General features: G+C 40.7%; 1 protein-coding gene across 14 annotated transcripts in view; it reads left to right on the top strand.

The window, feature by feature from the left end:
* The window catches only part of MPHOSPH9 (M-phase phosphoprotein 9), a 54788-nt gene that overhangs the window by 27802 nt on the left and 10274 nt on the right, over window positions 1–16712 (top strand). For all 14 annotated transcript variants that reach the window (XR_004345338.1, XM_032602350.1, XM_032602344.1 and 11 more), the window contains 5 exons: window positions 6815–6862; window positions 7774–7838; window positions 9237–9338; window positions 14803–14937; window positions 15801–15976. Coding sequence is in view for 13 of the 14 variants with exons in the window: in XM_032602350.1 (XP_032458241.1) it covers window positions 6815–6862; window positions 7774–7838; window positions 9237–9338; window positions 14803–14937; window positions 15801–15976 (526 nt within the window). In the remaining variant the exon portion in view is untranslated. The remainder of the gene's footprint in view (window positions 1–6814; window positions 6863–7773; window positions 7839–9236; window positions 9339–14802; window positions 14938–15800; window positions 15977–16712) is intronic.

Here is a 16712-nt window from a genome sequence, read left to right as displayed (position 1 = left end):
AGGTCACAGTGTAGCTTTCTTATACCATTTGCTCCCCAAACAAACACTCCTCCCCTCTTTCCAATGTGATTGATGTATTAAATTGATTCTGAGAAGCTTATTCTTTTTTTTTTTTGTGGTACGCGGGCCTCTCACTGCTGTGGCCTCTCCCGTTGTGGAGCACAGGCTCCGGATGCGCAGGCTCAGCGGCCATGGCTCACGGGCCCAGCCGCTCCGCAGCATGTGGGATCTTCCCGGACCGAGGCACGAACCCGTGTCCCCTGCATCGGCAGGCGGACTCTCAACCACTGCGCCGCCAGGGAAGCCCGAAGTTTATTCTTTTACATTTGAACAACTCAGAAATTGGAATGCATCTTTATAGTGTCATATTTTAATTGGCAGCACTTTTTCCTCTTAGTATTTTAGTAAATAATATTAAATAGCATTTCTAGTTAGTGGTGTCTTAGACTTTAAATATGATATACTATCATTTATAAATGAATCAGAATTCAGTGTTTCTTATGTCTATGCAAATATTTTTCAAAGCTAAGCTGCAGTGTTCAGTGACTACATTTCCTTTCTCTTACAACTTTTATTTGTCCTAGACTTAATAATTGGCTTGTCTCTTTATCTGCTTGCTTAGTTTTTAAACATGCATAGCACTTCCTTTCCTCCCGCCTCCCCAGTATCCTTGCTTCAGTCTGAACTGATTGCCCTCGAGGTCTGATACACAGATTTCTAGGACTTGCCTTTGTCATCATCCTGGGAATTGTCTTCGCTTCTTTCCCGTATTGAATCTGTCCTTTTGTGTGGATTCTATATCTTCTTTCTTGGTTTAACTCTGTTTTGCTAGAGTACATCTCCTGAGAAAAAGAAGGCATAAGAGACAAATTTTGAGGCCTTCCGTATCTGAAAACTTTTATAGTTGCAGTCACACTTTACTTTTTAAAAACTACTTTATGTTTTAGAACAGTTAGAATTACAGAAAAATTGAGGAGATAGTGGAGTGTTCCCATATGCCCCCCACCATTTCCCCTGTTATTAGCATCTTGCATTAGTACCATACCTTGGCCACAATTAGTGAGCCAATTTTTTTTTTTTAATGTTTGTTTATTTTGGCTGCTCCGGGTCTTACTTGCCCCATGCAGCCTTCTAAATTGAGGCGTGCGGACTCTTAGCTGCGGCAGCATGTGGGATCTAGTTCCCCGACCAGGGATCTAACCCAGGCCCCCTGCATTGGGAGTGGGGAGTCTTACCCACTGCACCACCAGGGAAGTCCCAATGAGCCAATATTGATACATTATTATTAAGTAAACACCACAGTTTATTCAGATTTCCTTGCTTTTTTCCTAATGTTCTTTTTCTGCTCCAGGACTCCCTCTAGGAGACCAGATTACATGTAGTCTTCATGTCTTCCTAGGCTCCTCTTGGCTGTGACAGTTTCTCAGACTTTTCCTGTTTTTAATGATCTTGACAGTTTTGAGGAGAACTGGGCAGGTATTTTGCAGTATGTCCCTTGGGATTTGTCTAATATTTTTCTCATGATTAGACTAGGGTTATTAGGAGGAAAATCACAGAGGTAAAGTACCATTTTGGGCATATTATACCAGCAAGCCCTATGTTTTTTATTCCTTTATAGTCATTTTAGTAAAGTTTCAGGAGGGAGTGCATATGAACGCTCCATTCAGTGTGCCATATGTGATTAGAACTTTACATGGTTCAGTTATTACTGTTCTCATTCGTACACATTAATAGTATAATTTTAGTGTGTGTGAGTACATGAGCTCCTGGTTTTTAAAACTTGTACTTCTTAACATCAGACCTACAGAAAGTTGCAAAAGTTGTGTGAATAATTTTCATATTTCACCTTCACCTAGATTCTGAAAGTTAACATTTTATAATATGTGCTTTATCATTCGGTCCACATATAGTTTAAAGATTTTTTCAAAAAAAAAATAATTTTTTTTCCAAACTTTTTTAGAGTAAGTTAGAGATATAATGCATCTTTACCTCTAAATACTTCAAGGTCTATTTCTTAAAAACAAGGGCAGTCTTTTATATAACCATAGCAAAATTAGGAAATTAACATTAATATAGTAATTTATACATGCCATTCAATTTTTTGCAAATTATACCACAAGTATTCCTTATAACAAAAGAAACTTTTTTTCCCTTGTTCGGGATCCGATCCAGGACTACATGTTGCATTGACCTGTCACATCTCTTTTATCTCCTTTAACCTAGAGCAGATCCTCAGTTTTTCTGTCTTTTATAACCTTAAAACTCTTTGAAGATCATAGACTAATTATTTTATAGAACTACTCCTTCTAACATGGTAGCCTCTAGCCACATGTGACTATTTAACTTTACACTGATTACAATTAAGTAAAATAAACAGTTCAGTTCCCCAGTTGCACTGGCCACATTTCAAGTGCTCAGCGGTCACACATAGGTAGTGGCTGCGGTGTTGGGCAGCGCGGGGGGACTGCATCCGTCATCGCAGAGAGTCCGCTGGCCAGCACATTGTGGAATGGCCCTCAGTTTGGGTATGTGTTTCTTCACAGTTAGATTGGGTTGTCGTGATGCACAGGAGCCCCTCTTAGCACTTCCTGTTAGGAGGCACGTGTGAACTGTGTGGGTGTCAACTCCAGCCACTTGGTGAAGGTGGGGTTTGCCAGGGGTCTCCACTGTAAAGTTATACCCTGCCCCTCCCCCACTGCAGTTACATGTAACTTATGAGAGGGTAATTTAAGGCTCTGCAAATCACCTTTTTCTCATCAAACTTGTTACCCACTAGCTGTAGCATGTCCTGATGTGTCTTGCCTGAAACCACTAATTACTGTGGCGGCTGCCAAATGGTGTTTTTTCTATTTCTATGATTCCCTCTCATTTGACTGCAGGGAGTAGTCCTCCTTTCTTCTTTATTTCCGCTTATCAGCGTGGACTCATGGATTCTGATTTTATTCAATTAGGTAGTCTTTTTTACTCTGTTTATTATTTTGATGCTTTGTCTTAGCTTTGGCCTGAGGGGTACGTGTGAAGCTGGCTTCTGTGACCTTTTGACAGTTTCCCGTCATTCTAGACTTCCTGCCACAGCCAGATGTTCCAGGCCCATCTTGTACTTTTCTAGCCCCGGCCCTAAGTCAGTCATTTTTCCCCGGAGCCCTGGTTCCTTTAAGTGGAAGATGGTATTTAGAAACTTAAGATCTAGGTATGTTCATTGCTTCTGGGATGTCATTGTTTTTAATTAAAAACCCATCATTGTTTGAGTAGCAGTGAAGCACAAAGGATAGGTAGAATGTTGTTTTCAGCTGAAATTGCATGAATATTTCCAGGGATAACACTGACTTTTTCCACGTTTATCATGTCACATATTTTAAGCACACAGAAAGGTATAGAGTAATGCATTAAATCCCCATATACTGGCCATCCGTAGATACTGTTGAAAGACACTCTTCTATTCCTCTCTCTCCCACCCTAGAGGTGCCTGCTATGCTAAATGTGCTCTTGGTTATCCCCACTCTGTTCTTTTTACTTCTACTATAAATGCACGTTGTTTTAAACAATATATAGTAATGTTTCGTATGTTCGTAAACCATATATGAATTGTATTGCACTGTATCCTTCTACCACCTGTTTTTCTCTTAACATTGTTTCTAAGATTTGCCGTGTTGATACATGTAGTTTTTATTCTTTTTTATTTAAACATTTGTATGTGAAATATTTCTGGTATATACAAAGGTATAAAGAGTAATATAACAAATACATGTAGACCGACCCACCACCCACCTTAAGAATTAAAATACTGTAGATGCCGTTGAGGCCCTCCACGTACCTTTTCTGATCACCTCTGCCTTCTTAGAAGTAATTGGTCTGAATGGTGTGAATGTCATTCCCATGTCTGTCTTTGTATCATCATGTTTATATGTTTGCTTAGTCAGTGTTGTTTGTTTGCCATATCTTAAAACTATAAATGCCATCATACTGTATTTACTGTTCTGAAACTTTTTTTCCTTTGTAAGACTTATCCAAGCTGATACATACAGCACTAATTCACTTGTTTTCATCCCTGTGTCATATTCCATTGTGTGAATATTCCACAATTTATTTATCCATTTTCCTGCTTCCAGTTTCTTTTTGTTGCTGTTATGAGCAGCACTGCCATGACCATTCCTATATACACATCCTGTGCCAACGTGTGCAAGTACCTCTAGGGTATTGTTGCAGTTACCAGAGCTGCAAAACAAATGACCCCCAAACTGGACATACTCTGCTCACGGGCTCGGTGGTCTAGGAACTTGGACTGGGCTTAACAAGGACAGCTTATCTTGGCCCAGCATTATCTGGGACCTTAGCTGGAAACTCAGAAGTTGGGGCCTTTGATGATGGCTGTCAACTAAGCCTGCAGTTCTTTCCATGTTTCCTTCCATGTGGCCTCATTTGGGCTTCTTTGCAGCATAATGGCTGAGTACTAAGGACAGGCGTCCTGAAAGAGCTTCCTGACAGCCACAGTGCCTTTCATGACTAGCCTTCTGCAAGCTTTCTAGCATCTTCTTTTTATCCCTGGTATTCTGATAGTCCATAACAGTGTTTGGGGCATAGGTTCTTCCAATCTGGAAATTAATGTCTTTTAGTTCTACAAATGCTGATGTTATTTCTCTATTAATTTCCTGCCTCTCTCTCTTCTCTTTCTCTGGAACTTTTATGAGTAGATGTTGTATTGCATGGGTTGATTCTCTAAGACTTATTTATGTTTTAGTGTTCATCATGGCCTCTTTGTCCTTTATCTTCCAGTCTTAGTATTAATTATGTCTTTTCTCATTGTTACTTTCTAAGAGCTCTTTATTCTCTGATTGCTCGTTTTTCAAAGCTTTCTGTTCTCGTTTTGTGACTATAACATTGTTATTTCTCTGAGGATATTAATACTAGCTTTCTTTTTTTTTAAGATTTATTTATTATTTATTTTTGGCTGTGTTGGGTCTTAGTTGCGGCACACAGGATCTCTGTTGAGGCACGTGGGGTCATTTGTTGTGGCGCGTGGGCTTCTCTCTAGTTGTGGCGTGCGGGTTTTCTCTTCTCTAGTTGTGGCGCGTTGGGTTCCAGAGCACGTGGGCTCTGTAGTTTGAGGCATGTGAGCTCAGTAATTGTGGCACGTGGGCTTAGTTGCCCCGTGGCATGTGGGACCTTAGTTCCCTGACCAGGGATCGAACCCACATCCCCTGCATTGTAAGGCGGATTCTTTACCACTGGACCACCAAGGAGGTCCCAATAATAGCTTTCTTTTGATACTTTCCTTTAGTTTTGGTTCATTATTTCTTCTAAGTTAACCTTTCATTTTGATTTGAAGTCTGTTTCATATGAAATTTTTTTTTTTCAAATGTTGGTTCTTTGGTAGGTTCACGTTTAAGAGGGAGGCAGTAAAAAGCTATTTGGAGACTCTGTGCACAGATGGGACTTACTTCCTGGTACCTTCACTTACAAGCAGTTGTAAGTGATGCACCAGGCATTTGGTTAGGGAACCTCCAGGTGTAAATGTGTCTTTCTTTCTGGGGTTGTTCAGTTTTCCCAAACAAAAGTCTTCCGGTTTCTTGTCTGGAACCTATCAGCCAGGCTCTGGTGGAATTGAGGGAGGGGAGAGTCAGGTGGGTTTTTTTTTTTTTTTTGAAGACTTTTCCTTAGTCATTTTCTCTTTATCTCTTTGCCTCCCCCTCACACCCTGCTATCATACTTGTGTTTCCAAAGTTGCATTTTTCTCTCACAGTCATGTCTTCTACGCCCTATTGCCTGGCTGAACAGTCCACTGCTGTATGGGTTGGGAAAAGGCCCTGGACTCTAACCCAGGACTTTGAACCAGTTTCCTGTGGTCAGCCCTGTGCTTCAACCCTGCCCACCACTGAACCTGGGGTTCAAGTTGTGAGCCTCTCAGGGTTATGAAGAGATCAACCTACTTGCCATTAGCATCCTTTATTCAGACTCTGGAAGTTGTAGCCTTGTTGCATCTTCATTGAAATCTCTCGCTCGTTGCTGTTACCTCCTTTGTTTTCTCTTTAATTGATTCATTGTTAATTTAGTGGGATCTCTGGATAAAAAGAAAATCCTGTGATGAATCTCTCTTCTTTCACCAGAAGTCTCACTTATGTATTTTTAAATAAATTACCTAATTACATTAGACTTTGGGGATTGTACCTTTACTCTGTGGAACTAACTTAACAAAAGGTAGTGTGCAACAGTTCCAAAGAGAACAATGCAAATACATTTTAATCTTTTCAAATACTGCTTACTTAAAGGGCATTGACTGAAATAAATTATTTGTTTTACTTTCTATTTTGAAATAAATTCAAATTTACAGAGAACGTGCAAGAACTGTCATACTCCTATATCCTAGGATCACCAGTTAACATTTTGCCATATTTGCTTTATCATGTCACATATATATTTTTTTTTCACACACATACACACATATATATATATATATTTTTTTTTTTTTTCTTGAACCATTTGAGAGTAAGTTGTAGACGTTGAGCCCCTGTACTTATATACTTTTGGTATGTGTTTCCTAAGAAATACATCCATAGTCACAGAAAAATTATCCAAATAAAGAAATCTAATACTGATGCAGTCCATATCCAGATTGTTCCTTTATGTCACCTTTTTCCCCAGTCCAGGATCTATTCACTTATCTCTTTAGTTGCCTTTAATCTGAAACAATGTGTTAACCTTTTTCTTTCATGACACTGGCAGCTTTGAAGAGTAAGGGCAGTTATTTTACAGACTGTCCCTCTGTTGATATTATAATATTTAATTTTGTGGTGCAATTCTTTGTTTTTCCTTGTAGCTTTTAGGAGAGTATGAGTCCCTTGGAAAAGAACACGAAAGAGTAAAGGTAACAGTTGATCATTCATGTTCTGAACTTCCTGTCGGGGCAAAAGCATTAGTTTGGAAGTCGAGAGATCTAACCCTTTCTCCCTTTCTCTTCCCCTCCTCTGTCCCCATCTGGCTATTTGAACTAGACCGCTCACTTATCCTCTCATGTCAGTTTCCTTATTTTCAAATATCTGCCCATTTAACTCACAAATTTGTTAATTTAACAAATATTTATTGAATGGCTATTGCATTTGAGATGAGATGAAATTTTTAGAAGAGGATAAAATACCATACAAATGCAAATAATTATTTAATACTATTTAAATATAAGGTTTTGTTTTTCAAAACATTAGCTTTTTGTGGGGTTGAGTTAATTATGTTTAACTTCTTAATTAAAACTCTGTTTGGGATCTACGTATTTGAATTCATTGAAACCCCACAATAAGTAAGTGGGGTCCAAGTAGTTCTGTTGCATAAAATGCAGGGTTGTGATTATTCAAGGTTAGTGAAAAGGCCTGCATAGCTAGGTAGCCAAGATGTCTGGGGTTTCAGGGGCCAATTGTTATATCTGAAATCTCATCATTGCAGGTATTCGCTTTGCCATTTACTGAGGTTTTAGTCAAGTTTGTGTTTAAAATATGTCCATTTTAACACTGTTTCTAATCAAGCAAAGCATTATAGGCTTTGCTTATTAAACAGGGGGCTTACACACAGCTATTTGTATAAACCAGTATTTTGCTCTTCATTTTTTCCCTTGAATCATGTATATTGGCTCTGTGGCTGATGCCATACTTGCTGAGTATCTGCATAATTTTCTTTGTAGCTCTCTGGTGTAGTCTTAGATTAGTTTTATATTATGCATTTTAAAATAAAAGGAATACATCTGAATATTTATCTTCAGTTGTCTGAATTTTTCCTTTATTTTCGTAGGATACATTAAATAAAACTGAGAACAAATTGCTTGATGCACACACTCAGATTTCTGATTTGAAAAGGTAAAATATATTGTCTTAACTAATAAGCAAATAACTGTTCTTTCAGGCCCTAAATATGTGTCTATATTAAAAGTGATGAAAAAAGCTTTTCTTGGGGATTTTTAAGCACTTTGAGATTAGATTTTAATCCTCATCTTCCCTTCACCTGGAAATACATTTGATTTTAGCCAAAGAGTTTTAAATGATTAGAATATATTGGTGGCTGTGCCTGAAAGGTGTGCAGGTCCCCAAACATTATGTATTTACTTAGCATAGGTAAAACCTAAGTGATATTAAATCGTTGAAAAGAATTTTAAGAAGTAGTCTAATTCACTGAATTATCTTTGTGCTCCAAAAAGAAAATAGCATTCACACCAATTTTGTGGTTATTTACTTTCTTAAAGACCTGGTTTGAGGACTGTATTCATGATCTGATTTGCTTACTTAGGGAAGGAACAGTCGTTAAGTGGTCCCTATGGCAAATGATTAGATATTTCTAATTGGCTTTAGTGTATATTTTTGTAGTTTTATTTGGAGATAAGTGATGTCCCTGACTTAGAGATTTTATGCACTCTTAAGGACTTCTCATAGGGAAGAACAGGAACAGTCTAGCTTTCTTGTCTGCTCAGGTCTTTTCTGTGAAGCATTCAATTCTAGGGATCGTTTGTTATCCGTTTGGTATAAGCATTAGCCCTGTTAGAGCTTTCTCCCTCAAACCTTCCTTGCAACAGAGTAGGTAAGAATTTAAGTTTAAAAGATGAGATGGAGACATATTCAAAGTTTCAAAAGACAGAAAGAATGCCAAGATATCCGCAAAACAGTTAACTGGCCACAGTGCTTATTTTCTCTTGGTAAGCTTGAAGATAAGCTTTTATCCTGAACACAGCACAAATCAGATGAGCTGCCTATAGGTTGAGAGTTGTTCAGAACAGGAAGTTCTTTTTAATAGCTCTGCTTCGGACGGTAAGCCTGCTTCCTCTTTTGTGAGAGCCTTACCCGTGTATATGTCATATGAATACATACATATTAGAATTAAACATGTTAGAATTGCAATTTATTTGATTGCTGAATTTATTTTATTTTTATTTGATTTATACTGTGTTTTTATCTGTAGTAAAATTTCTAAATTTTTTTTTTACTTTCTGTATTACATGTATGTGTTGTTCCCTTTTCCTTCAGTTGTAGCATATGAAATGCTCCTTCGTAGAGTTTCTTCTATTTGCCTTCCTATTTATTCTCCCTGATTTTTTTCAGCTTTTTAAAGTGTAATGTGGCTTTTTACTATGAAGAAGGTTTATGCATGTGCAGCTCTTTTGTCACCCCTTTCCTAGAAGTATCTGTTAAATAAGTAATTTGTAGTTGAGCTGTATTTTAAATTTGTTGAAATGTACTTAATTTATCTTATTGCTTTTGAATTAGAACAATTTCAAAACTTGAAGCTCAGGTCAAGCAAGTAGAGCATGAGAATATGTTAAGTCTTCGTCATAATTCTAAAACTCCTATGAGACCCTCACGTGCCAAGTAAGTTACTTCGTTTAATCTCTCTGTAAAGCTAGTAATAGGCGTACCCTGTAATTGAATTGAGACACTCATCTGTCTAAATCGTGAGGAAGACACAGTTAAATGTCATCACAGAACCTGATGCGTGAAAACATCTAATGGTTAGATATTGTGAAAGCTCATACGCAGAGGCATTTGCCGAAAGGTAATGTAGAGTCAGATTGGGAGTGACGAGAACTGGGATGTTTTATTTGTTTTTGACTCTGCCCAGCCGTGTGACCTTAGGCAGATCACTTCATTTTTTGGAGCTCAGTTTTATCATCTGTAAAAACAAGGACATTGGGTTAGAACATCTCAAAAGGTCTTTTAGCCCTAAACTTCCAGAAATTTTATTCCCATGTTAATGGAAAGAATTATGAAGATGGATCTGCATTAGGTTGTGTGGATTTTTCTTTTTAGTTTTTCCAAATTAGCTTTGTTATAATCTAAGAGCATTATCTTGATGATTTATTTACACAGTAAGTTTTTTTCATATTAGAATTGTTTTTATTGTGATTTTGATGTAAATAAAGAGTATTAAATGAGTAGGTCATAACTTCCTAATATTGATGTTTTATCAGAAAAAGATTAACTTGCAGATGTTAACCTAAGTTGTAATTGTCAAATGAGAAACTTTTTCTAGATCTTTACTAATTAATATTAGTAGGACATAATGAATTATTGAAAGGTAAGATAATGTAAATAACTGAAATTGGACATTTGAGATTGAACAAAAAGGAGGGCTAAAGTTGGAGTCAGGGAGGGGCCTTTCTGTGGAGGGACGCGTTAGTGGAGAGGGAAGACATGCAGAGTCGTTCAGGTGGGAGGTGTGGAGGGAGGGGTGTTCCAGGCAGAGACAGTGCTCTTGCTGAGTCCTGAGGTAGGAAAGTGCTTAGTCTTATGTTTAAAGAACCCAGAGGAGGCTCATGTGGCCTGACTGTTCCCAGCAAGGGACAAAGGAGCCCCAGATAAAATCACAGACCCATCATACATAGCTTTCTAAACCAGGGTCAAGGGTTTGGATTTTACTGTAAGTCCATTGGGACACCTTTGACGGGTTTTTCTTTTGTTTTGGTTTGTTTTTTTGCGGCACGCGGGCCTCTCACTGATGTGGCCTCTCCCGATGCGGAGCACAGGCTCCGGACGCGCTGGCTCAGCGGCCATGGCTCACGGGCCCAGCTGCTCCGCGGCATGTGGAATCTTCCCAGACTGGAGCATGAACCCGTGTCCCCTGCATCGGCAGGCGGACTCTCAAACACTGCGCCACCAGGGAAGCCCGGGTTTTATATAGTAAAATTGTGTCACCTGATTTCTATTTTTTTAATGCACCTGCCACGAGGAAGGGAAAAGAGTAGAAGCAGAGAGACTAATTAGGCTATTGCAGGGCTAGGAGAGAGATGGTGCTAGCTGGGTGGTGGCCATAGAAACGGACAGACGAGAAGGATTTGAGAAGATTCTGGATGAATTGGATGGCAAGGTAAGAAAGGGAGGCGTCAGGTCAGTCCTTTGTTTCTGTCTTGAACAGCTAAAGGTGTAGCATTGAACCAGGGAGGAGGTGGGAAGAGCAGACCATGGGGTAAAGACCAGAATTTACGTCTTGAAGATTTTAGTTTGAGATTCATGTAAATTCCAAGTGGAAATCAAGCAGGTGATGATAAATTTCCGTTTGGAGTGCAGAAATAAGGCTGGAGTTATCAATATTGGAGTTGTCTTTCTAGATAGGGCTTAAAGCTATTGGATGGATGCGTCTGTTTAGTGAGAAGCAAGCCCAGGACAAAGCTCTGAAGAACCCCAGTGTTTTGGTGTTGGGTAGAGAAGGAGCTGGCAAAGGAACCTGAGAAAGAGCTGCTGGAAACCAGGAGAAAGACTGAAGCAGCTGTTAAGAGAGCCAGTGAGATGAGGAATGAGGGTCTGTTGGATTTGTAAGCTGGAGGTTCCTGATGACCTGGAGAGCAGTTGGCACGGAGTGATCGAAGCGGAAGGCAGTGGTGAATGTATTGAAGAGTGGATGAACACAACCTAGATGTCTAACAGCCCGAATGTCAGTATATTGTGATACATTTATGCATAATACTGCTCAGCATGACAGTGCACAGACTAGATTGGTGGTTGGTAAACTACAGCTCCCCAGCCAAATCTAGCCTACTGCCTGTGTTTTTTTTTTTTTTTGCTCTGGGCTGCACGGCTTGCAGGATCTTAGTTCCCTGACCAGGGGTTGAACCCGGGCCCACGGCAGTGAAATCGCGGAGTCCTAACCACTGGACTGTCAGGGAATTCCCATACCACCTGTTTTTGTAAGGCCTGTGAGCAAAGAATGGTTTTTGTTTTTAAATGTTTGGAAAAAGAAAATCAAAGAATAATATTTCATGACACCTGAAAACTATATGAAATTCAGTTTTCAGTGTCCAGAAATAAAGTTTTATTGGAACATACCTAAGCTTATTCATTTGTGTATTGTCTATAGGTGCTTTGTGCTGCAGTGACAAAATTGAGTAGTTGTGACAGAGACTATCTGGCCCATAATACCTAAAATATTTATCGTCTGGCTCTTTACTCACAGTTGCCAACCCCATAACTAGCCTGTCAACATGGTTTAATCTTAAGAACATAATATGGAACACAAAAAAAACTAGTTGCAGAAGAAATTGGGTACTAGTTATATCGACTTTAGCATGTAAATCAGCTCTGCAGATCTTACGGGTCATACAGATGGAGTAAAGGTGTGAAAGCACTTATGGGGTTGCTGAACACAAATTTAGCATGAACCGTTGCTTTGGGGAAGAATGAGGTTGGAAAGGTACACAGGGGACTTCAGTTGTATCTGTATTGTTCCGCTCCGTAGAATTCTAAAGGATATACAGCAGCGAATCAAGATTTTATAAAGCGGGTTGGTTGGTGCCTGAGTATCATCTGGATGTCTTCATGCTTGAACTGTTTTACATTTTTAAAAAAATTTTATTTATTTATTTTTAGCTGCGTTGGGTCTTCGTTGCTTCACGCAGGCTTTCTCTAGTTGTGGTGAGCAGGGGCTACGCTTCGTTGTGGTGTGCGAGCTTCTCATTGCGGTGGCTTCTCGTTGCGGAGCACGAGCTCTAGGCGAGAGACCTCTAGAGTGCAGGCTCAGTAGTTGTGGCGCACGGGCTTAGTTGCTCTGTGGCATGTGGGATCTTCCTGGACCAGGGCTTGAACCCGTGTTCCCTGCATTGGCAGGCGGATTCTTAACCACTGCGCCATCAGGGAAGTCCTACATTTTTTAAGTGAACAGGAACCAATAAAGGATTAGTATCCAGAATATAAAGGACTTCTACAAATCAAAAAAAAAAGAGAACCTCCTCGATAAAAAAGTGATAAAAAATATGAACAAGCTGTTCACAGAAAAAGAAACCTAAATGGCTAACGAAAATGAAAAGATGCTCATTTCACTAATAATCAGAAAGTTGCAAATGAAAACAGTAATGGGATACCACTCACACCATCAGACAGGCCAGTCATTGTAAAATTTCACAAAGACATGAAGAAACAGGAACTCTCAAACTACTGGTTTGACTGAAAATTGGTACAGCGCATCTGGAGAGTGATTTGTCAGTATCCAGTAAGACTGGAGGTGAGCACACCCCAAATTCCACAGTTCTAGTTTAAGGTGTTTATCTTGGAGAAATTCTGACATATGTTCATTAGAGCATTGTTGAAAGGTGATACATTAGAAACTAAACATCCACCAACAGGAGAAAGGATAAATGACTTGTGATGCAGTCATACTGTGGATAAACTATTAAAATGGTAGAGCTGTAGATATTAACATGGGTAAGTCTCAAACGTAATGTTGAGTAGAAAAAGCAGCATTAAAAGGATGCATACATTATGCCCTTTATGTAATTTTAAAAATGCAAACAACCATATATATGCTATTTATGTCTTACAATTAAAAACACATATGGTAAAGATGTTAGCATTTATTAAAACTAAGTATGGGCAAGTGCTTGTTATAGTACTCTTTGTAATTTTCTAAGAATGTTTGAAATGATTCTTAATTTAAAAATTGAGGGGAAAAGGAGTGACTGGGAGCTGAAATGAAAATACTGATAGATAAAAGAGACAACTCTTAAAAAGTTTGGTTGTGAAAGGAAACAGAGAGAGGAAGACAGGAGTTCCTATCCTGTGGTTTCTATTTTCTCTCTGGAGTGTGATGCAAGGTTATCACCTGACAGTCAAGGCTGGGGCGAGAGGTTTGAGGAGAGTGGAGAGGGTGTCAGATAGTCATATTGGGGAATCGGAGCTCCTTAATTACGGGAAGATGTGTTGGCAGCCAGTGTTGGGCGTCCACTTGAGATAGTGATGGTGATTCTGTGGTGATACCCCAGTCTACACAGCTGGGCAGCTTCTGTCCAGCACAGCTCAACTGTAGGAGTACAGACACAGAAGGAAAGTGAGCTCATTGTAGTCAGACAGGCTTAGGTTTGCTGCCAGTCAGATGCGATGGCAAGTGAGCAGGGAAGGGGGTCCAGGCGATGAGTACTGGTTACCAGGAGCGTGGGCTGGGGTGGTGGTGGGAGTGGGGTGAAGAGGAGCCCGACAGCTAGGAGGGGCTGGTGCACAGGGAAGGGGAGGCCCAGGGTCGTGGGCCTCGTGGTGAGAGCACCGTGGGGATGCTCAAGCACGGGAGCCAGAGCATCTTTGGAGCTGTGATTTCTGAAGGGAGCTGCCTTCTCTGGGATGATGCGTGCAGTGAGCGTCCTCTGAAGGGGCGACTGAACAAGGGAGTCGGGTCGTCGGCGGGAGTTGGGAGCAGCTCCCGTGTGCGCGTGGAGGCCGCGCCGGATGAGGGCAGGAGGCGGTGTGGAGAGTATGAGGCCTCGAGTGACCGGAGTGTATGGTGGGGTGAGCCTCAGTCGGGCCGGGCTTCACAGTCACAGGGAGGAATGTCATGGTCTAGAACTACACTGTTCATTACATCAGTGCTGGCCACCACAGCTGTTTCAATCTAGCTGCGTTGCAAGCATTTACGAGCTCGTGTGTATGTGGCCGGTGGCCATGGTATTGTACTGTGCACACGGAGGGTGTTTTCTGTCTTCACAGAAAATTCTGTTGGCAGTGCTGGTCTGGGAGGAACAGGCAAGGTGCTCTCGCTTCACCTCAGGGCCCTGAGCTCGACGGGGCATAAAGGGTGTGAAGTGCGGTGAGGGGCTGGGCCGGGGTGTTCGGAGCCGGGTACACGTGACGGTACCTAAATCTTGACTGTTCTTCTGAAACCAAGAATAACAATTCAGTCGGAGCTGAAAACTGTAAAATAGAGTTCATCTAGCTAAAATAAGATTGTTTTATGCTGTTTTTAAATTCCTGTGTAAATGTGGAAATAACATTTCAGAGCAGCTTGTTTTCTGTATGTGCTCAGTCTAAACTGGAGCGCAGACCGTGCAGTGCCTGAGAACACTTCTCGTCCTCACAGCACACTGGCGAGCTCCGACGTCAGCCGGCGGAAGTGGCTGATCCCGGGAGCAGAGCATTCCATCTTCACTGGGCAGCCTCTGGACACGCGGGACAGCAAGGCAGACAGCCAGCCGGAGGACACCTGCCTTGCTGGGTGAGACAGCTCCGTCGAAGATCATATTTAGAGACTGTTAGGTTTTCTTAGAGATTTCAGTAGCCTTTCAAAGTTCAGGAAGTTGTAAAGAACCATCTCCTTGTTCCTTTTATGTCTTAATTTTGAGGATCTGATTTTTACTTTATTTTGAAAGGCTAGTGCTTTTCGGACATTTTCCTCCTGTAGGCCTTGAGGAGCTATCTCCACCTGTGCTGCTTGCATAGTGCTGTGCCCTGTGCACGGGCTTACAGTTCGGACAAGAGGTTGGTCCTCACCCTCCAGATAGCTGAGCCCCCCATGAGCAACCTCGTTCATTTACTCCAGAGTGCCATATAAATATTATATTTCTGTATGCTCTAGGCTGTGAAAAGGATTGGGAAGCACTGCTCTATTATATACAGGCTCAATTTTATTGATTTGCCTTGTGAAGCATACGTATTCGTTGTGGAGTAACTGTCAGCCCTCATGGTATTCCCCTAGTAATCCCGGTAAACCATCTTAGTTCAGGCTGCTACAACAAATTACCCTTGACTGGGTGGCTTAAGCAACAAGCAGTTTTGTCCTACAGTTCTGGAGGTGGGCAGTCTGAGATCAGGGTGCCAGCATGGTTGGGTCCTGGTTCTGTCCTCACATGGCCTTTCTTTGGTGCATGTGTGTAGGGAGAGATCAAGATGTCTCTTCCTTATTTTATAAGGGCACTAATCCCAGCTTGGGGGCTTTACCCTCATGATCTCATCAAAACCTAATCACCTCCAAAAGGTGAGGACAAGAATTCGTCATAAGAATCGCGTTCAACATAAGAATTCTGGGGAGACACAAATATTCCGTTCATAGCACCGTGTGTCTTACAATTATTATTTAAGGTACCATTCTCCTCTGGAAAAGGATCCTTCACCTGGAAGTTCACCAACAAGTTTATTGATAAAAAAACAAAGAGACACTTCAGACACACCAATCATGAAAGCTTTGAAAGAACTTGATGAAGAAAAAGTATTTAAAAATTGGGGCACACAGACGGAGAAAGAGGATACCTCAAATAGTAAGTATTTTATTCCTTGTTTGATAGAAATATAGATATATAGATCTCTTTCTCCCCCAATTATATTGCCTTCTTAAAATGAAATGCCTCAAGTAATAAAATAAAAAATTTATTTTTATGCTGTTTCGGCCCCATTGCAGACAGTTGAATCCCCTAGTTGTTAATTTTTTAAAATTAATTAATTAATTTGGCTGTGACGGGTCTTAGTTGCAACACGTGGGATCTTCATTGAGGCATGTGGGATCTTTTGTTGCGACATGCTGACTCTTCATTGTGGCGCGCGGGCTTCTCTCTGGTTGTGACGTGCGGGTTTTCTCTCTCTAGTTGTGGCGCTCAGGCTCCAGGCCGTGTGAGCCCAGTAGTTGTGGCACGCTGGCTTAGTTGCCCCGCGGCATGTGGGATCTTAGTTCCCCGAACAGGGATCGAACCCCCATCCCCTGCATTGGAAGGTGGATTCTTTACCACTGGACCACCCAGGTTGTTAATTTATCATTGTCATCACATAGGTACCTTTTCAAATGACATATTATGTTCTGATTATTAAAGATTTACGTGGCATTCTTAAGGATATTTGAAAACTTTCCATATCAATTTGTCTTACTTGCACACATCAGAAAGTTACGACAGGCATTTGGTGTTCATGAAGTGAGATGTAACATTTCCTACTCTCCCTTTATTGGTTACTGAGCATCTATCAGTAGGACAACAAGTATGTTTAATACTGTTTATTTCACAG

The sequence above is a fragment of the Phocoena sinus genome, chromosome 14, assembly GCF_008692025.1.
Source record: "Phocoena sinus isolate mPhoSin1 chromosome 14, mPhoSin1.pri, whole genome shotgun sequence".
NCBI lineage: Eukaryota > Metazoa > Chordata > Mammalia > Artiodactyla > Phocoenidae > Phocoena > Phocoena sinus.
The sequence above is the reverse complement of the archived record's forward strand: the minus strand, read 5'-3'. Positions and strand labels throughout refer to the sequence as shown.